This window comes from Grus americana, chromosome 15 (assembly GCF_028858705.1).
Source record: "Grus americana isolate bGruAme1 chromosome 15, bGruAme1.mat, whole genome shotgun sequence".
NCBI classification, from domain to species: Eukaryota; Metazoa; Chordata; class Aves; order Gruiformes; family Gruidae; genus Grus; species Grus americana.
The window spans coordinates 2,872,880-2,893,869 of NC_072866.1; the positions used below are offsets into that span (position 1 = coordinate 2,872,880).

At 47.4% G+C, this 20,990-nt stretch overlaps 1 protein-coding gene across 5 annotated transcripts; it reads left to right on the forward strand.

The window, feature by feature from the left end:
- Nucleotides 1-869: 869 nt before the first annotated feature.
- On the forward strand, nt 870-19,665 carry LUC7L (LUC7 like). 5 transcript variants are annotated; one of them, XM_054842658.1, is made up of 12 exons: nt 999-1,064; nt 1,830-1,900; nt 2,178-2,261; nt 2,991-3,085; nt 7,973-8,071; nt 8,785-8,895; nt 9,576-9,719; nt 10,156-10,332; nt 11,188-11,276; nt 15,743-15,772; nt 16,704-16,868; nt 19,300-19,665. In XM_054842658.1, the coding sequence occupies exons 3-12, from the start codon at nt 2,252-2,254 to the stop codon at nt 19,439-19,441; spliced, it is 1,062 nt and encodes a 353-aa protein (XP_054698633.1). In that variant the 5' UTR covers nt 999-1,064; nt 1,830-1,900; nt 2,178-2,251; the 3' UTR covers nt 19,442-19,665. The 5 variants fall into 5 exon arrangements, with proteins under 5 accessions (XP_054698631.1, XP_054698636.1, XP_054698634.1 ...); XM_054842661.1 differs by lacking the exon at nt 2,178-2,261 and having other exon boundaries at nt 883-1,064; XM_054842659.1 differs by lacking the exons at nt 1,830-1,900; nt 2,178-2,261 and adding an exon at nt 17,948-18,009 and having other exon boundaries at nt 883-1,064; nt 19,300-19,502.
- Nucleotides 19,666-20,990: the final 1,325 nt, after the last annotated feature.

The window sequence follows — 20,990 nt, forward strand, 5'->3', positions numbered from 1 at the left end:
TGTCCTGAGCACCCTGCCCTGGCACCCTGCTCTGAGCACCCCGCCCCCTGCCCTGGCCCCCTGCACCCTGTCCTGAGCACCCTGCACCCTGCGTGGAGCTTTTCGCCGGCGCTGAGGTGGGGTCCCCAGCCCCTGGCACAGTGCAGCACTGGTGAGGACAGTGCCAGCCTGGGCACAGCCATCACCCAGCCCCTTCCCCAGGCCGGCAGCGCTGGAGCACCCTGTGGGGACAGAGCTGGGCATCGGCACCACCACCGCTGCGCTCCCCTGCCCTTCTCCAAACACACCGGCAATGCCGGGGCCAGAGTGGCAGCCGTCCTGCCCGGGCACCACTGGGCAAACATGGGGGTGGGAGCTGATAAGCCACGGGCACCCTTTGGTCTGCTCCCTGACGTCACCCATCGCCTGACCGCCCGGCACGGCCTGGCACAGCATGGCTTGGCATCGCCTGGCACGGCTTGGCACAGCCTGGCATGGCTTGACATGGCTCAGCATGGCCCGGCTGCTGGGCCCACACTCGGTCAGCCCCAGGGATGGGTGCCGGGGCACCCAGGGGCAGCACCACCGATGGGTGCTGGGGCCCACCGCAGCGGCCCAGTGAGGAGCCAGGCTGTGGGTGCCCCCAGCCCGTCCCCATCCCTGAGGCCTCGCTGGCCGTCGCTGATGAGGCGTCCCGCTAAGGCGGGGGAGCCAGAGCACCACGCGGGGGTCCTTCGGTACCAGAAGCGGAGCGGCTGCCGGGACCCGCTCCCCCCGGCCCCGCTCCCCCCGGCCCCGCTCCCCCCGGCCCCGCTCCCCCCGGCCCCGCGCCTGCCGCAGCCGCGCCCCGCCCCCGCCGGCGGACTACCCGTCCCGGCATGCCGCGCGGTGGCGGGAGGGGCCGCTTCCGTCCTGCGCCTGCCGCGCGCCGCCGCCGCTGAGGCCGGAGCCGCCGCCGAGGCCGCCGCCCAGGCCCAGGCCGGAGCCGCCCGTCCGTCCGCCGCGCCCCGGCTCCGCACCCGCCATGTCGGCCCAGGCGCAGATGCGGGCCCTGCTGGACCAGCTCATGGGCACGGCCCGGGACGGTGAGTAGGGGCGGGCGGGGCCTGCAGGAAACGCCGCGGCCTGGCGGCCGCCTCAGCCGCGCGGGGCCCGGCCCGGCCCGGCCGCTGCCTCCGCTCCGGACCTGCGGCGCGATCGGCCTCCGCCCGCGCCGGGGGACGCGGCGGGCCCGAGCCGGAGCCCCAGACCGCCCCGCCGCGGCCTGACCCCCGGCCCCGCCGAGCGAACGGCGCGACGAGCGATGCCGGGCGGCCGCCTGGGCGGGCCGGCGGAGCGGGCCCGGGCCTCGCCGCGCCTCGGGGCGGCCTAGCGAGCTCGGCGCAGGGAGCCCGGTAGGGGCAGGCCTGCCCGGCAGAGGAGCCCGCCTCACCCCTGGCCCTTAGAAAGCGCCCGGCGTGGCCCAGCCCCGGGGGGAGCCCGCCGCTCCGGGCCCCGGCTGCCGCAGAGAGGTTTTAGGGAAAGCTCCGTGCCCAGGCCACGCCGTACGTAGAGGCATGTAGGTAGGTGTGCCTGCAGGAGCCGGCTGTTGTAGTTGTTGTCCAAGAAAAGAAATGTGGCAGCCTGTGCAAAATATGTTCCCACTGCGGTTTGTATCTCCCTTCTGCGACTTGCTGAGTACTTAAATTCCCTTTGGCACGTTAGCAGGGCTGTTCAGGTACTTTGCACTTTGTTTCGTAAGTGAATAAGTGCTTTTCTTTCTTTGTGTATTGAGTTGCTATTGAATTGCTTCCCATATTTTTATTTCATACAAACTGAACAATTGTGGCCCCTCTATTTTATTTATAAAGGTTCAGTGTATCTTTGCCTGCCTACATCAATCTGCAAGGGAGTTGCAGAAAAGCCTCATGTTCATCGAGCCGTGAGTCACAACCAATTTTTAAAGCTGTTATAACAAAAAAAAAAAAGTGTTTGCTTTTTTTCACAAGTAATTTTAAGTGTAGCTTAGAAAGAAAAAAAAAAAAACATTTTCAGTAGACACAACATTATTCCTGGATGCTTGCAAATCCTAAACTATATTCATACTTTAGTATTACACATACCTGTGTCATATACACAGATGAGCTTTAAAATTGTCACATACCATTACCACTTTGCCTTTACTTTTATGTATCATTCCCCTGACTTCCTTACTGCAGGTGTGGGCAAGAAAACTTTTCCTTTAAAACTTTTCAACAGTGGGCATAAAATTCTGCAGCTGAGGTCTTGAAGAATGCAGATGGGTATAGTATATGTTGGAGCTCGCAGTGTGTATTGACTAACTTTGTATCTTTTTTATTTTTTATTTTTTTGCTTTTCTGATATTGTCTTGTTTAAGTGGCTCCTGAGTGTAAAATGTCTTCTGAGGGTGGGACATGGGTGGGAAGCACGCTTCATGTTCCAGGCCAAGACCTACAAGATTCGTCTTTGCCCGGCCTTGGAAAGCACACTGCATATTTGGTTTTCAAACCAAATGGACCGATGACTTAATTATCAGATGAGCAAATAGCAAGCGCCTATAAAAACTGTCCAGCACAGCCCTGTTTTGTGATTCCTGGCCCTCTGGTAGTGTGGGTTTTGGTATCTCCTACCCCTTCCTCACAGTAAAAAACAGGGGGGGGGGGCGGAAAAATAAAATGGTTTTGGCTGCGAGCCAGACTGTCTGTCTCCTTTTTTTCTCTTCTGGCTGTGCTGTCTCTTTATATGGACGACAGGCCTTGGATGTTACTTGGCTCGCCAACACTGTGTTTAACATGGTGTACTGGATGAATAAATGCTAAAACAGTGTTTGTTGCCAATTATAAGTGTTCCAGAATGTCCTGTTACCCTCAAAGCTTTTTTCGAGTAATTTTGGGGAACAGGAACACCAAGTATTTTAATCTGCATAATGAGGTGAAATGATCATACCGACGTCTTTGTTCTCTTATCAGTATTCTAATGTCTCCTTATTTAAAACCACAAATGAATTTCAGGAGATGAAACCAGACAAAGGGTGAAGTTTACAGACGATCGTGTTTGCAAGAGCCACCTTCTGGATTGCTGTCCTCATGATATCCTGGCCGGAACAGTAAGTATATTCTCTGTAATAAGGAATTGCACTGATGCTGATGTTGGTACAACATTTCAGGCCTCATCTGTGCATCGTAGGTAACTTGTAGGAGAGATCAGACTTTCTGTGCCCAAGGAGCAGTCACAATTCTAACTTCAGTTTCTGTGACCTGTGTATGGAACTGCTGAAGTCAGGAGCACTCAGGATTCGCTTGAAATGTTTGGGTTTTTTTTCTCTCACAATCCTGCGTGAAGTTGCAAGACTATTTATCTTTTATCTGTTTGAGGTGGGTAGGGCCTGAAACTTGTCCTGTGGAGGTCATAAGATCGTAGCTAGCCTGCTGTCCTGGGTGATCTAGTTCACCATTGCATCTTCAGATTGGCAAGTTTTTTCTTAGCAGCTGCAATAATCCTTAATCCTTGGAGCTTTTTAGTCTCCTCTCTCCAACTGTGTGATGTTCTCCTGACGGAATGGCAGCTTTTTCGTTGTTACTGGTTGGCGTGCTAATGGCAGGTTACAGCTCAGGCCAACTTTGTCTTTAGAGTTGGTGCGAGCAGTGTGTCGCTCTGCCTGACTAGTTTGAAGCAGTTGAGTCGGCTCCTTCGCTGCTGCCCTCTGGGGACAGAGCTGGCTGATTTTCAAAGGTTTGGCTCTCATGTTCTCTCTTGAGAGCAAAAGGTGACGTGGGCTTTTAACAGCGAGATCTTGCGAAGTAAATATTCAATTTCAGCGCCCGGACGAAAGATGCAGTCTGACTTTCAAAAGAAAACTGTGCGTGTCTTTTGTAATTGTTCCTGTATTAGAGAACTGCAGGATGGACATGAATATGGATGTTTGAAATCCGTCTTTACCCTCACTGTTTGACAGTAAATACTGTGGCAGTTCACATTGTCCATCCACTTTACCAGATAGTTTAAAGATTCTGTTGTTATTTATAGCCCTTCCCGCTGTTATTTCAAGAGCTGGTTTTGACACAGTGAGTTACCAACAAAGGGGAGGGCTGGCGCTCCTTCCTCTGTGTCGCTGTGACAGCACTAGTAGAAAGAGCTTTAGCAAAAGCTGCCTCGGCTCTCAGCACTCGAACTTTAGCTTCTCAGTGGCTGCTATTGCAGAATAAGATTGGAAGTTGAATACCAATTTCTATGTATCTATTTTTTTATTAATTTGAAGCTTAGCAATTGCTCCATCATCCTCCATACCACCTCCATTTCAGAATTTTAAAGCTGCTGCAGTCACCTTCCACCCACTTCCATCCTTTGTGCAGGTCACTGTGGTTAGGGTATGTTTTTTGACATGAGACTCTACAACAGGCTTTTTTGGGCCCAAATGGTGGTTTGAAGATGCAGGCTGCCTCCTACCTCTTCTGGCATGTTTCCAGGAAGAAGGTAAACAATGAATTGAAGGGATTGAATTAAGTGATGCGCGTGACTGCTGGAAATAGTGCCAAAGCACGGAGGAAGTCTAGGGTGTTCGGGTGGGTTGCGAGTCTCCTGGGACAGAGAAGCACATTGAGAAATCTGTTTCTCGTGCTTCTGACGTTACGTGTCTGCAGTGAGTTGTCTTTCCCTCTTGCTGTGGAACTTGTGCTCAGAAATCTCGCACGGGAGCAGAAAGGAAGACTGCTTCTGCACAAGTGGCCTCGTGGATCACTCAAATGATCTTGTGGTGACCTGTAAGTGGCTGTGGAGTTCTCTACGCTGCTATCAGCAGGTTCTTGGGGGCAAGAAAAAGCATTGGTGCCACAGATCTGTGTTGAAAGAACATGTGATGTCTGGAACGGGAACTGCATTTCAGCTGTCAGTGCTACCAGCACAGAATGAAACTTAACTGGAATGTGCAGGCTTTCCTCATGATCTTGGTCAGGTTCACTGGCATCTTATGGTGCTCCATTAACAGAAGAGCTGTGTGAGTGAACCACCCTCAGCTGGATGGGGCAGCATCCATCTCTGGATGTATTACTGCAGAAATCAAGACCTTGGATCTTTTTGGAAACTTGGAACAGATGCTCCAAGCCTTCTGGTGCTGGTTATGTTGCTTCCTCCCCCGAAGGCACTGTCACTGCTGCGTCCTTCACGTGTGCAGGTATTCCTTAGTGGGAGGCAGATTGGAGAGGAGCAGGAAGCTGGACCCCTGGGGTAGCTGTGCTAAGTGAAATGGTGATGGAGTCCCATTCCCTGACCTTCAGGTGCAGAGTAAGAGAAGGAGTCCAGACTGTAAGTAAAGCTCTGGAATATTTCTGCAGAAGAATATAGCTGCAGAAGGCATGTTGATGTTTGCTTTGTGTAGGTGGGCCAATGTTCCTGGCAATAAGAGCCTTTGGCCCCAGAAATTTGTCACTAAATGAGCTACAGTGGTTCTCTTTTTGGTCTCCATGGGAAAGCAGGAATATTCTGGGAGAACACAAGTTAGTTTAATATGCCCATGTGCTGTTGTCAGGGAAATTGTCACCAGATCGTTAGTGACCTGCACTGAGTTGGCTCTGCAGCTAACGGTAAGCATATTTCTGTCAGTGGAAGTACTGCAGCACGTTGAGATGGCGTCAGCTGGTAATCCTCCTGAATTTTAGTTCCACTGATAAGTGGACAGATGAGTCTGAAAGCTGCCCAGGTAGAACATAGCTTGGAAACTACGTTCAGGGAATTGTGTCCCCCACTGGGAGATGTGAGTGAGCTGAAATCTGCATGTTGCAGAATTGTTTCATGGGGGTCTGTGCTTTCCTTTTTCACTCAGATGAAACTCTGCAGCTCTGATTACTATTAAACAGCCGTCCTCATGGAAATAGGCTTTCTGGTGGGTTAGCAGTTTCGTGGAAATCATAAGCAATACCTCAGAATGTGGATTGCTCAGCAAATGTGAGCAAGACTAATTATCAGTGGCATCTAAATGTGTGAAATCTTTGCGGGGGGAGCTAAATCTTTACTCAGGCTCTGCTGGTTACCTGTCTCAAATACCTGTATTACAAACCAGCCATGGGTGTTGACTGGAGCAGGTCACGATCACTGCTGGAAAGGGTGAGTGTTTGATGACAGGCCTCCCTGAGACGAGAGGATTCTTTGAGACAGAAGGGCTAGCGGTCTTGCCTCAAGTGGGCAATACCTGTGAAAATCTCCATCTCCAAGGATGTGGAGGAAGACCTGAGGTTTGTATGCTGGTGAGACCTGAACATTCTCCCCCAGAGGAAGAGGTTGGAGGGATTTGTTGCCTTTTGACAAACGGGGAGAGGAATACAGAGTGCACTGTTGTGAGTCGGAGCCCCTTCTTTGAAGTGGAGCTAGTGGCTCAGCTTGCAAGAAGAGTTCAGATAAGAATACTTATGATCTGTGACAATCACATCTAATATCACTGTTTTCTCCCTATATTGGAAAGGGATCTCAGTAGAATAACTGTAAGAATAAAAGATTTAAGTGGAAAGCTATTTCTGTGGTAAAATAACAGTAGCTCACTAGCATTCTTTGAAGAGGCTTGCTTGAAGACTTAACGTGATTAAGCTCTGAAAGTACCGAATGCTTTTTTTTGTAGGCATTACATTTCTACCATTAGAGAGCTGAGCAGGACTATTCCTGGATACAATGTCTGTTTCTGTAGCCTGCTGGCTGTGGCCTGTTTCTGGTAAATCTAAGCAAAATGAGGAAGACTGAATAGTGGCAAGTCATCCGGAATTGTTTTCTTTGTTTAAAAAAGAAAAGCTAATAACATGGGTAACTGCTGAAACCCAGAGCATTACCTGGTTGAGCTTGTTTTAGTTGCTTTGCTTTATTCTAAACACTTCCATTGCTGCTATATGTGTGCGTTGCTTCACATAGGTGTCCCTGGCACTCCCGGCAGGGATTCTGTGTTGATCCCGATTTAGCTGCGTTTAGCTTTTTGTGCAGTTCAGTGAGTCGACACCTGTTGTGCTGTGCTCAGGTTTCGGCTCCTTGGGACCGGTGGTGACTGGGAGAGAAGAGGATGGCTGGCTGGGGTGTTCCTTCTTGTGATGACATGTACCCTGCCGTTCATGGTGTAGCTCACACTGAGGCCTTTTATTATTTTGGCTTTCAAAATGTCATATTCTTTTTCTATTTTAAGAATAAGAGAAATGTTCTCTGTTACATATGGATAAGGTTGAAATGCAATTTCCATGTTTTGAGAGCATCATGTGGCTGTTAACTATTAGGTTGGGGAAAAATAAATTTAAATAGCACCAACTGCAGTGGGAGTGAAGGGCAGCATGCAAGTCAGAGCTTTCTGGGAAGGGAGATGCTCTCAAGAAGTCTCTCATTAGATGGGCTTTTGCGTGGGAATTAGTTTTGCTGGGCAGGTTTTAAAATTCCAGGCCACAGCTGAATGTGGGAAGGGGCTAGCTGTAGAATTACGAGTCTGCTGTTGCTGGGTGTGGGTTTGTGCTTTTCTGTTGGCCGTACCCCTTATTCCCTTAAATCCATTTGTTCTTGATGGGAAGCATTCAGTCTGTTCTATGATTTGGTGTCTTTCAGTATGTTGCTAGGGCTTGTTCTGACATGGATGTGCTTTTCCAGGTGAGCTTTGAACAGGGTACAAAGCTGTGTGTTTTGCTGTGCTGTAGCTCTGTAATAGGAGGCGTTTGGAGTTAGTGCCTGTTGAAGGAGGTGCTGCACCTTCCCAGCTCCTCCCAGCAATTTGTAAGGCTGTGCTGTGCCCTAGAGCAGGAGTAGGACTGGACTTAAAGCATTTGGGGTGTTTTAATGTTGTTCCAGGAACACCTAAAAGAGAGGTTCCAGCAAGCATGTTGTTCTTCTGGCTAGTTCTGTTACTGACAGGTTAAGAGGAAGCTCTTCTTCCTAAAGAGGCTGTATTTTGATATGATACAGTTGGCATGAGAACTATCTGCTGCTTGTTGCCATAATGGCAGGTTCTTACATTGATTTTCCTTTTTCTTTTCAACAGCGAATGGACCTGGGAGAATGTACAAAGATCCATGACTTGGCACTGCGAGCAGATTATGAGATTGCGAGTAAAGAGAGAGACCTGTTTTTTGAGCTGGATGTGAGTACGGATAAATTTTTGTTACTTTTGTGGGCATTGCCTCTTTGAAGCTATTTGGCTGAACAGTAGAACTCAGTGGGCATTTCAGCTAGCCATGTTATTTGATGTGTTATCTGACAAGAATGTGCAGCCCCTTCCTGAATGCCAGCTTGATTGCTGACTTGAATTTGTAAAAGTAATTCTGGTCCTTGCAACCCCGTTAGTCCAGCAAGCTGGGAGGCTCCTCTGGCATTCCTTGCGTCCCACACCTGCTGCTCTGTACCAGGTCATCGTAACCCGGTGACTGTTCCAGAAGATTTGACATGAAAAGCCACCTGCTCTGTGGTTTTGCTTTTGCCAGATTTAACTTTCTATAATGGAACGAATCGAGTGGAAGAACAATTCTGTCTTCCCATTTCATGTTATTCCAGTGCTTTTTGTCTTTTTACCTGTTGCTCATGCGTTGGAAGTTCCAGTGCAAAGCAGTTTTCATGTGAGCGTCCTGTTACGTGTTAGAATAAAGGAACTGTGTCAGATTCCAGGCAGATGACAGACTTGAGGGCAGGGATCAAATTTTACTTTTTCTGCAAAGTGTCATATGTTTTTTCTCAAGGCATCTGTTCTTGAGGTTGGTTGTGTGTTATACAGGGATTGCACCAGCTAGCTGTTGGCTGTCAAAGCTAGATCTGGCACGGAGAGCATCTTTATTCACAATTCTTTGTCTGAACATGCAGGCAATGGATCACCTGGAATCCTTCATCGCAGAGTGTGACAGGAGAACAGAACTGGCCAAGAAGCGCCTGGCTGAGACACAGGAAGAGATCAGTGCTGAAGTGTCTGCAAAGGTACCGTCCTCTCATTAAATGGTTGTTCTGAAAGTCCGTGCAGGAGCACTGGTGCTCTTTTGTCTCTGACACTATCGATACTGGGAACTTAGGCTCCTCAAAGGCTTTATGGATTCCAGCCATCCTCTCCTCAAATGCTGTTCTGGCCATTCTTGTGACAAACTTACTTGTTCAGAGGGCCATAGTAGCGTAAGACATGAATTCAAAAATTTAGCATGGCAATAAAGCATTGTTCCCCCTCCCACCCCCCCACTATTCAGTGTTAATATAATAGCTTAGAATAGTAAATCCATCCCATGATTGTTGTCTTTCCACTTAACAAATGCTCATGAAGATTCCTCTTTGGGAACTTCCTTCATCAGGACAATACAAAACATTTCTGAAGCTGATTTTGCGGACTCTATCCTGTCCTGTAAGCCAGAAATGTGCCGCTGTTTGTGGCAGAACTGATGATGTCCTCTCCATGTCCAGTTTCTCTCTTTGCTATGTGTCTGTGACTGCGTTGCCTGTACTTGGCCCACCAGTCCCTTTTTGTTGGGACTCCTTTGACTCTTGAGGATTTATGGTCATCTTCCAACAACTGCTTTTGTTAAACAATATTTTTTTAGAGAAAAAGGAAAAGTTGTCCTGCAAGCTTTAGCAAGTTTTTTGTGTTACTAAAAACTAACTATTCTCTTTAGGCAGAGAAAGTACATGAGCTGAATGAAGACATTGGAAAACTCCTAGCTAAAGCTGAACAGCTGGGAGCTGAAGGAAATGTTGATGAGTCTCAGAAGATCCTGATGGAAGTGGAGAAAGTCCGAGCAAAAAAGAAAGAGGCAGAGGTATGGCCTTGGTTCTCCTATGGAATTGTCGCAGCGGACTGGGCTGGCTGAGCGCTTGACAAACAGCTGGGCGGTTCCTACCTCTTTTCCGATGTTGCCAGCACCTTCTTTTTTAGTTTCAGCAATACCAGCAAGCAGTTGGCAGTGTAGCGTGATAGATGAAGAAAAGCTTAATAGAAACTTTTATCTAGTGAAGAGAGCTGACTGAGGTGTGGGGGGATTCGTGATCTGAAATATTTGGTCACTAGTCACTTGCAGGGATAGACTGTTGGGTTAGCTGCACTCGCAAAGCATTTTGTATGGCACCTCCTTTATACTGAGGGTGCTTTTTTGATCCTCGAAAGCAGCAGGGCAATTCTTTACAGGGGTTTCTCTGGAGGATTGTGACTATGTAAGGGTTCCCTGACATTTGTGTGGGGTTTTTGCCTCCCTTTAGGAAGAATACCGAAATTCAATGCCTGCATCCAGTTTCCAGCAGCAGAAGCTGCGTGTGTGTGAAGTCTGTTCAGCATATCTGGGTCTCCATGACAACGACCGGCGTCTTGCTGACCACTTTGGAGGCAAATTACACTTGGGTTTCATTCAGATTCGTGAGAAACTGGATCAGCTGAGGGTAATCCTGTCTGTTTTAAACCTTCTCCTTGTAGTTCTGAAGATGTTCAACGCTTTTATTAAATTCATACGGGATTCTTTGCAGAGTGCTTGTAGAAGCCTAGAAATTTCTGATTGCAGAATCCCTGAAACTTCAAATGGAGATTTTGTAGCCTCATGTGGTCTGTAATTTCTGGGTAACTAAGTAAGTACCCTCAGAATTAGTCAAACCAGACCACTGCTGTCATTTCTTCCTTAAATACATGCATCTGTACCATTGCTCTTTCTCATTGGTTTGGCTGAAATTCATCACTGTGGGTTTTTTGATTATTGAATAGCACTTTCAGACCTCTTAACAAAGTGCTTGAACTGAAGTTTCACATAGTGCTGTCAGTGAAGGAGATCTTCAGTAGCTGAAGTGATTAGAAATTTTCTGGAAGGTTTTGTAATGGAGTTGCAGTACTGGCCTTGCTTGCGAACGGAGACCTTTAGACTGCTTGAGTAAGAGTTGTGATTAATGTGCCTTATTCGCTAACTGTATTGAGGTCAGTCCCTCGATTGATCACAGGCACGAGGCCAGAGCACTGTTTTGTTGTGTGTCGTGTAAACTCACGGTGAGACAGTCTTTACCTCAAAGCTTACGGGCTTGTCTCTTAGAGCACAAGCACTCAAAGCAGAGTAGGGTGTGTCATTTCTTGTACTCATGTACCTTAGTGAAGTTGTGAGGAAAGTGAGAACTTTGATAGAGATATGGACATGCGAAATGCAGTGAGATGGTTCTTTGTCTTACTGCTGAAATCTGCAGTCTCCCTACAGACCTCTCTGACCTGTTACTGTATGGCTGAAATGCAATGTGATATTTTTTTTTTCTTCCTAGAAAACAGTGGCAGAAAAGCAAGAGAAGAGAAACCAGGATCGTTTGAGACGAAGAGAGGAGAGAGAACGAGAGGAGAGAATGGGCAGACGGTAAGTGGAAGCTGGTAACTGGTTTGTGAAATTGGTTTTGAAATAGTCTGGTTTCTTGTATCTCAGCATTGCAGGAAAGCAGCATCTGCTGCTGGAGCCGCTGTTGGACACGCTCCGGATGCTGTGTGAGCACTGTGGCATTCAATCAAAGATGAAAACAAACGCACAAAAACTCCACCTTAGAGTGATTGTATGCGTGTTGTTTTAACCTCCATTGTGTATCTGAAAGATGTGAGCTCCCTGTAGTCTTCAGGCTTATATTGGTCTAGTCCCTGTCTTTGGGAATCTAAATCTGGATAAAATGCCCTCATCCAGTGCATCTGAGTGGGAAAGTTTAAGATGAGCGAGTGCTAGGTCTGCTCAAATGGCACTAGTCCTGCAAAAATTCCCTGGATGACCATCCTCCCTTCTAGGCTAGGAGATGGCAACAGAATGGAGCTGGTATCCCTGCACCAAATGGCAGACTGCCTGTCCTGGTCAGAAACTTTTCTACAGTAACAGTGAGGTGCCTTTAGCACGGCTTTGGAAAACGCTTCCTAGGGGATCCGAGGGATCCCGAGGAGCGGCTGTGGCCATATGTGTCACCTTCTGCTCATACGTGTATAGTCCTGGAGCACTGGGAGTGGCTGTGATGTTGGTATTCTCAGGACGACAGGCTCTTCTGCCTCTTGCCAGCTGAACTGGAAAAACTCTTTCTTCTTTACCTGAGCTGGCGTTGTGTGTGTAAACAGCTCAGTTAAACAGCCTGCTGTGGAGAGGTTGGTTATTTGCAATGGTCAGGCAGAGGAAGTGGCTGAGTGGGAATGCTGTTCTCATTGTCACAGCATCTCCCCACTTACCTCATGTATTTCTACTCATGTACTTCTTGGGTCAAAAAAAACCCCAACCTTGCTGCTTGTGGTAAGCTCTTTTTGACCTTCAGTGTCTACTGAAGAGTGTGTTTCAGCGTATCCATGTCTGAGGCATATGAGATACGAGCTGCAGTACGCTCCAAGATGGTGCTAGCTTCTGGGTATCCATTGCTGGAAATGCTAGCAAATAAATACCAGAATCGAAGCAGCTTGGTTTTCTGTGGTCTGCAGCTTGGGGATTTTGGTGTGTCGTGAAAATGTAAGCCCCAAATCGTTACACGTCCTCCAATTGGAGTGTTTTATGTGGTTTCTCTCTCCCTGTGGATTACCTGGTGCCATACAAAATGCCACTTCATGCTGTAGCTTTCTCCTGAACTGCAGCACTTCACGTAGAGCCTCACAACTTTCTGGCATCCAGGCAAGATTGTCAGTAATGCAGTTATATTTGGGAGCTGCAGAATCTGGAACTGGCTGATGAGTGCAGGAGTTAATCGAAAGGGACTGATGTATGTTGTTGCTATGGTCAGAAAGATGGAAATGAAACAAGAAGTGTCTTCCCATGCAGCTGCTTCATGGCAGGCTCTTTCTGACCCGCAGTAGGACCACTTCTAACCAGGACATCCGTCTCTGTAGTGCCTCTTCTTCGTAGAGGTCATTTCTGTGTGAAAATTGCTCAACAGAGTTGCCTTCAGGAAGAGTCCTCTGGATCTCTTGGTCTGTATCTCCCCAAAATGTTGGTTTTCTTCCTCCTGTGGCATGTCCGTGGTTTTGTTTTTGTGGTTTAAAAAAAACCAAACCAAAACCACCACCCAACAAACCCTCAGTTCTTGAGAGTTAAGGAGCCTCTTGTGTTCACAGGTAGCCCATATGTGGGTGCATCTGATGAGGGGGTTTGAAGACCACTTTTGAATGTTTGTTTAATGCTTTAAATATGAAGGTTTAAGAAGTGCATTGAGTTGGCCTAAAGTCTGAGTTCTTGCCGGTTCCATCTGTGCCACTACTTAAGAGACTGTGGCCAGCCTTCGCTCTCGCTCTGTGTGGAGGCACCTGTACCATACAGCTCCTCTGTTTGGGTACCAAAGAAAAGCTTGTTATGAAGGAGCCAGGAGTGCCATACAGAGGAGGTCAAATTATTTGCTTCTCCAAAATGAGAACTTGACCCAAAGAAGGAAAATAGTTTTCCCAGTGGACACTCAGTGTCAGAACTGGGACTAGAGCCCAGATTTCTCGATTTCTCAGCACCTTCTCCTCTGGGAGCTGTGCAACATCAAGTTGGTGACTTCTACTGCCTTTCAGGCTGCCTCCCTTAACCAGAGCTCGATACTTTAAGGAAAACATGTTTCCTTTGTAACTCTTCTTGTCATATCTTCATATGCAGCATCTTCACGGTGTTATTCAGTAAGAGAAAGGGTACTGCTTGAATTTGAGAAGTCTTTGGTGACTTACAGGCACTGTGACGTGCTATGGAAACCTGTAGATTCACTTGTGAAACTCTAGCTCTCACAGACTTTATTAAATAATTTGTCATCTAAACTGTGATTTCCACATAGGAATGAGTGAACTGGGTTGTCACCCCTCGTCGTAAATAAACACAAGTCCTGTGTTGTTTGGTGTTGCTGGTGACTGCTGGCTACGCAGTGATCTCTCAAGATTGAAATTCCGTGGTGGCATGCTTGGAAGTGCAGACCTCAGTATTTGCTTCCATAGTACACCAGCAAACCAGTGTAGGTGGAGTTACCAAGTGGATTTCCTTTGTCATAAGTTGGACAAAATACAAGTTACGAAACTCAGCATGCAGCCTCTGTGATACAGGGACAAAAAAGAGGGGGGAAAAAAATAATAAATACGGTCAGCCTCTCACTTCTTTGGACATCAGTCTTGCACTGTCTCCTGTCGTATACTGATAGTAAGGAAAGCACTGTTTTGTTGGATGCTTCCTGGATTCTGAAGTCTAGCGCTAGGGAGTGATTATCGGGAATTCATTGCGCAAACTCCTGCTCAGATTGTATGCGTGGAGGGGCAGCCAGGTTTTTCAGGGGATGTGGAATGGCTTTGTGTGGATATGTGCACTGGTGATTCAGAATAAAGTGATCGAGAGGAAAAGAACATAAAGAACTTGGAGTAATTACAACCACCAAAAAAAAATTCGGCTGCCTGCCAGGCATCTACAGGAGGTCCTGCTGCTCTGTCAGGTTCTGTTACATGAAAAAGGAGGTGTGTGGTTATTGCCTTGCTCTCCTGGTTTATCAGCTTTTCCTTCATCTTGTCGTCTTGTGAGTTGCCTCAGTGCGTGGTTTCGTTTGCCTGACTCCAAGTTCAGCTCCACCTTGTTTCCAGCCCTTCTGCCTGAATTCCTTTCTAAATTTTGGGGGGTTTATTTTATTTTATTTCTACTGTGATTGAACAAACCCATTTCATTGTGAAGGAATGTCTTATCCAGGTATGGTTTCAATGATGTTATTAAAATAGATGCTTCTCTATTGCTTTTTTTTAAAAATTTTGTGCGTAGCTTGCAGGTGTGTCTCCTGGTACAGTGCCAGAACAGCTCTGTGCCTGTGTAACTGCAACACCCCTTGTGAGTTTGTGTGCAGTGGGGAGATGGAGCAGTTACAAGAGTGACTCTCTGAGTCACTAAACAAGGAGACGGGCTGCTTCTCAATTAAAGCAAAAAGAGACTGTTCAGACAGTGTGCGAAGTTTTGGTGTAGGTTGCCTCTGAAACATGGCTGTAGAGGAAAAGGGAGGGTGTATCTTTCATGTGGAGGGTATTTTAAGTGGCGCTGAGTAATGGCGCTTCAGAAATTTAAAGAATTGTGACATTGTTATTTGCAGACTGGCAATAGCTACTGCTTACAGCGTGAGGGTTAGAGTGCCGTACGTGAGCTCTGAAACCACAGAAATGTGAGAAAGAGTAGTGAGAATTGGGTGATTGTTCTCACGTTGCTTTCTAAGTCTGGGATGAAGGATTTTCTGCATATCTTGGTTAGTTTCAGTAATAGTTCTCCCTTGTGTCTGTGTCCCCTCTCTTTTTTCTAGCTCATCTTTCCCAAACAAGAAAAAAAAAATCATTGATGCAAATTTCTATCTAATGTTTGTTAAATAAAGGAGTGAGAAAATCCTGGATTTTCTCTTTATTAAAACTTTTTAAATGTGCAACTGCCTCAAAGGAACCGAAGTCAGACAACTGTCAAGTGTCTTTCTGACCGGAGAGTGGCACTTTTTCTTGAAAGCTGATCAAGTTGATACCAGACTGCAGAGGGTGAAGCGCATATGTGAAATATGCCCAGCAAACTTAAAGTTAGAAAGGTTCCTTGTGGTGTTTTATTAACAGAGCCTGAATTGGTTTGTAGACCTTTTCTGTTCTGACAAGAAGCTCTGCATGTAGAAACTAGTGTTTCTACAAAGTTTCTCAATTTTTGACAAATTTCCATTTCCCCCGCCCACTAATTTGAAGATAATTGAATGTTTTAATGGTTTTATGACTAGTTTTTTTTTAACTGAGATACTACTTGGGGTATTGTTGTGTTCCTGTGAAGAGCTCCCAGGGTGAATGGGTTGTTCTATTGAAAACCCACTGACTATATTATACCTTCTCTTGCTTAACTCTTCTTTCTAGGTCTGGATCAAGAAATAGAGATCGTCGAAGGTGAGTGTGCAGTTCTCCCACGGTTCCCCTAAATACCTGTTTGTGTTTCTGTGTAGCTGCTGAGGTTTTTCCAGGGTCTGACAAATGGAGTTCACACAGTGCCCTAGTCTCTTTGTTTTGTTCCCTGAAAGGGGTGCGAAAGACCACTGGGGCACGTCAGGGGTGCTGCGCAACTTAACGTCCCCCTTGGGCTAGGAAGCAGATGCTGGCTAGCCCGGTCAGGACAGAGGGTGCCGTGCGCTCCTGAGTATGAGTCTAAGAATGTACTTGATGTCTTTTTTTTCAATAATATCTAACATATTTACATAGTTTTAATGTCTGAAATACCTGTTATGTATATAATACGTCAGACATAAAAATACAGAGATTAAAGATTAAAGCCCCCACCTCTCTGTGAAGAGCTTGCCTTAGCGGTCTGACAGCGTTCTCTCAGTGCTCACCTACCTGGAGATCTTCCTCTCTACTGTTTTCCGTATACATTGGCATCCTTTGTTTTGTTTTTAGAGCAGATTGAAACAAATCTGCTTCTGAAGCACGGTACTTTCACAAGGGAGGCTTTCTTTTGGGTGACTGCCATATGGGTTATGGTAATATCACATTCCACTTAGTTCTCTTGTATGGCCCTCGCTCTGAGTGAGGTATGGTTGGTAAGGTCTGCTCTAGGCATCGGCACGTGCTTACGTTAACGGTGAGAGCGTTTTATGTAAGCTTCCCAGCAACTCATTTACCTGTGACATGAGGCCCAGGAGATGAGGGAGATGTCCGCCTTGTTGGTGATCTGCCTCCTGTGTTGGTAGGGATGTGGCTGGGGGGGTGAGTGCCGATGCTCTGGATATTTGCGGCTCAGAAATGTCTGGGAGATGGGCTCAGGTGTGCAGAACCGATGGACCGGCCCGTCTCCGGAGTCTGAGGCAATCTGTGTTCTCTTCAGATCACGGTCTCGGGATAGGAGGCGAAGACGCTCGAGATCAGCTTCCCGTGAACGACGGAAGTCTCGCTCCCGGTCCCGAGACCGACACAGGCGCCACCGGAGCCGTTCCCGCAGCCACAGCAGAGGTCACCGACGGGGGTCCAGAGACAGGAGTTCAAAACACAAGTATGTATTCCTGACACGAGTGCTTCTGGAAAGGGGAGTCCTTGGCATCGCAGTGAGCCCCAGTCCCTTAGAGCGAGCAGGAGTATGACAGGTGTCTCAAGTTAGCAGCTGCAGCGTCTGGTACCAGCTCCTGGGCCAAAGTGGGATTTCCCAGTAGCCGTTTGTAGATGAATCACACGAGAGCAGTAGGGCGGTAACTGTACAGTGAGATCCCAACTTGAGAGGAGAGTCTAGGAGATAGAACTGGTTCCCTGATGTGCAGTGCTGAGCCTTGAGAATTTGCTGGGTTTCTTGTATGCGCAGCAGCACAAAGGCCTGCTTGAGCTAACTGAGCCTCCCCAGGCCCGTGAAAGCCAAATAACTGAGAGGCAGTTTTGACGTTATTCTGTGGTTGCCTTCTGCTTCCCAGTTTCTTTCTCTTGGTGCTGGCATGGGGAAGGAAATGTATGATTTGGGACCTGGGGGAAGCCACCTGTTAGGGTAAGGAGGCGGCTGGTTGAGGCACACATATTTCTTTAGGAATCTGCGCTAGAGGGAGGGGAAAAGGCAGCCAGAAGGAGGAGTAGATCACCATTCTCCTGTCGCTGAGGAGAAGCGCTATACTCTGAAGAAGGCTTTAAGTCTCTTCTGAAACTCAGCAAAACACCCACTGTGGTGGAGGAAGGATGAGGCAAGCGTATGTAGGAGTATTTGAAAAACTGAAAGGAGTCATTGTTTCCTTGCAGCCCTTCTAAGCCCAGGAGCAAGTCTGTCACAAGGTGCTTGTTGAAGTTAGATCTGGCTCTTTTTTTTGTTAATGCTCCTAATTAATAGGGGAGTGCTTTAGCACTGTCTCAGCTGATAAGGCAGCACTACTCCGAGTACAATTCTAGAAACAAACCTACTGTTGTATGTCTTTGTGTCACTTTAGCTAAGGGGTAAGAACAGATTTTAAAGATACCTGATGAAGGGGAGGGAAATAATGGTCTGAAAAAATAAGTCTGTTAATAATTGAGGGGGGGGTGTAAATACTGTTGATTCTCCAATGGCTGAGATACTAAAGTCCTTTTTTAAATCTGTCTTGAACATGAAAAATAAAGAAAAGAAGTTTGGACAATTAGGAAGTGAGGAAGACCCTGTAATAACTATTACTAAAGAGCAGGTAAGGGATTACTTCGAAAACCTTGAACACATGCAAATCAGCCCATCGAGATCATAGGGGGATTGGCTAGCTGACGTACTTTCACAAAATTACTGAGAACTGGGGAGAGACCAGGATCAGTTTAAGAAAATAAAACAAAAGAGAACAAACAGGAAAAACCCTGTTCCCTGAAAGAGTGTAGCTTCTGTTTTCACCTTGAGAATTAATGAAACCTACATTCAGATTCTGCTTGTCTGAGGTTTTGCTTCTAGAAGGAAACGGAGAGCCTGTCGCAGGATCTGGAGCTCTCGGGGTAGGAGGACTACGGGCAGCAGGCATTGTGGGAACAGGAAGAGTTAATCTCATCAGACTCACTCGTGTTGTCTTCTGGTTAAATGACAGAGTTTAGTGAAAATGAAATGGCTCATGTGATACAGAGGGCTGTAAGGTTTTAATACATCAATTGTGCGGTATTTCCAGACCTTACAATCAGCATGACTGAAAGCTGGAACCTCTAAGGTACCTCCCAGCTCCTCTTCTTGTGACTGTAAAGGAAAAACCTGCGCACCGAGTCCTAGACTAAAACGTGCTGAGTCGGTGAAAGCCTCTGCCCGGTTCTGAAGGGGTACGGGCTGCCAGAGCTCATTCTGGATCAGCCTTTTCCTAACAGGAAGCCCTCCGCTTAATTCTGCGTGGGTGGATACAGTTGCAGCCCTGCTGAAAATCTGTAGCTCTTGTGTGGGCAGGCTGTGAAAGGATTTTGCCCGTGTTTGTGGGCTGTGAATATAAATCTGTATCATCCTGGCTTTGAACTCGGGGTGCTGCTGAGGACAACGCTTGTTGGGATGCAAAGTAGAAAAAGCCTAGGGCTGAGCGAGCATTTGAATCCAAAGAATACAGTTGGTTTTTAAGGCAGCTGAGCATAATGAAAAAAAAATCCTCTTCTGGAAGACACAAAGCTAAGTGATAGACGAGGAGGAAATTGCGGGCACTTTAGTATGGGCCAGTAAACTAATGAGGGGCCCAGGGAAAACCTCAGAGAGCCCCTGTGGGAACAGCTTGAAAGGATCACTCTAAGGAGAGAGTAACAAAGGCTGCGCCCTGCACTCAGCGTTGTCTTACATAAAGCTTGTAGAGGGAGCAGAGTCACCATCTTGGGGGATGACGCTGCTGGCATCGCAGTACCTAACACAAGTTCCTTACAGAAATGTGCCTATCTCACAGCCCTGTTAGGGACAGATGTTGTTTTATGCGTATTTGAAAATTCTTCGAGTTGTGAAGCTTATAGCGACGGTTTACTTTGTACTTCAGATCTTCTAGAGATGGATCTTCAAGAGAAAAGTCACGAGACAGAGAGAGAAAAGAGAAGAGCTCTTCTGAGAGGCGGCACGAGAGCACAAATGGCAAATCTCGTTCCAAGAGATCAGAAGAGAGAGAAGCTGGCGAGATCTGAACTCAAACGATCTGTGTTGCACTGTAAATAGTCTGATAAACATTCTACACAAAAGCCTAAATTTCCCATTTATATTTACTGAATACAACTCATCTTTTGTAGTTTGGAATTTTTATTGTTTGGCAGATAGCTGTGAGTTTGTAGAGACGCAGAGTTACGTACCGTTTAACAGGATTTTGTTTTAGTAGGAATAAATAAATCCGGATGGATCGTTTTCAATTCAGGCCAGTGGTTGACACGCTGTGTTTGTCCTAACTCAGCGAACGCGGCAGTCAGGGGCAGCGCTGCGGTCGGAGACCTGCGCTGCCATGACGTCGGTAACACTTCAGCCCTTTCCAAAAGATCTACCTGACCCTTTGTGAGCACGCCAGTCGTGCTGGTTCTCACTTCATTAATTTTTCCTTCTGTTTATGTATGTTAAAAGAAATTCAGAAGTGGGTTTTTTTTTTTTCCTTTTAGTGCTTAGCCATCTTGTTTTTATGTCTCCAGCATTTGAGAGTTGCCTCACTATTCCAGCTGAGTCAAGGACAAAATTTGGCCCCGATCTGCCCATTTCAAAAGCTGTTCATCTTTGTGAGGATGCCCAGATCAGCTGGAGCACATTTCTAAGATGGCTCAAGCCTGATTTTAAACCTTTACTGATCAGATACTGGGTGTAAACCCAAAGGTGGAAAATCTGGACTGATTTTTTTTTTCTAGAGGAGTACAACAGCAGCTACTCTGCCTATTTCCTGTGCACTCCGGAGTCAGAGCTTCCTCCCTGGAGTTTTCTGACTTGCCAAAAAAAAAAAAAAAAAAAAAAAAAAAAGCTTTGGTGTATGTTTTTAAAAGGCCAGTCAGGCAGAACTTGGCTGAGTGGCAGAGGTGATTCTGGACGGAGCAAAATCCAGGGGCAGGGTGAGGAAAGGAGTCGCCTGTGTCGGTCGGTGTGTACCGCTTCTCCCGGGCCCCAGCTGTGTCCTGACAGGCGTGGGAGGAATTTGCATATTGTAACTAAGCTTATTTGTAACTAGGTTTATTTTACGCTAGGGGAGGAAGGCCACCTTGCCATGCCAGCCACAGTCGAGACGCCGAGGAGGAGTATTTTGTGAGAATTGTGTGAGTAAAGCGCTGGCAGCCCACCGAGCTGGGCGCTGGCAGGGCCTGAGCCTGGCCGCCGCTCGTTAGCTGAGTGAGGCGGGTATCTTTAATTAAAGACAGCTCACTCGTAACGTTTCCACGCAGGAAGTGTCTGTAAATGCTGTTTTAAGGCCGTGTGTCCGGTGTGTGGGGGTTCCGGCGGGTGGTTTTTTTCCCCCCTTCGAGGCTCCGATAAGCTGCTTAATGGTTTCGGTTTCCCTGGGGCCGTCCCGGCGCTCCCTCGGTGTTAGTCCTTAGTGCATGCGACCCCCTTCCCTGTCCGTTTTTACAACTAATTCCGCGGTTTCACGTATTGATTTTGTAACCTCCGTGTGGGTGAGGGGAGAGCGGGGCCCGGGGGGGGGGAGGTAGGGTGGGGGGTGGTGCGGCGGGGCGGGCCCGGGGGGCGGCGGGCGCGCTCTCGGGATGC

Excerpts from the sequence above, each read along its gene's own strand:
- LUC7L (XM_054842656.1), top strand. The coding sequence starts at position 1,004 with ATGTCGGCCCAGGCGCAGATGCGGGCCCTGCTGGACCAGCTCATGGGC. Across the intron at positions 9,720-10,155 it reads CAAAAAAGAAAGAGGCAGAG|GAAGAATACCGAAATTCAAT; the intron begins GTATGGCCTTGG and ends GCCTCCCTTTAG. Across the intron at positions 11,277-15,742 it reads GAGGAGAGAATGGGCAGACG|GTCTGGATCAAGAAATAGAG; the intron begins GTAAGTGGAAGC and ends TCTTCTTTCTAG.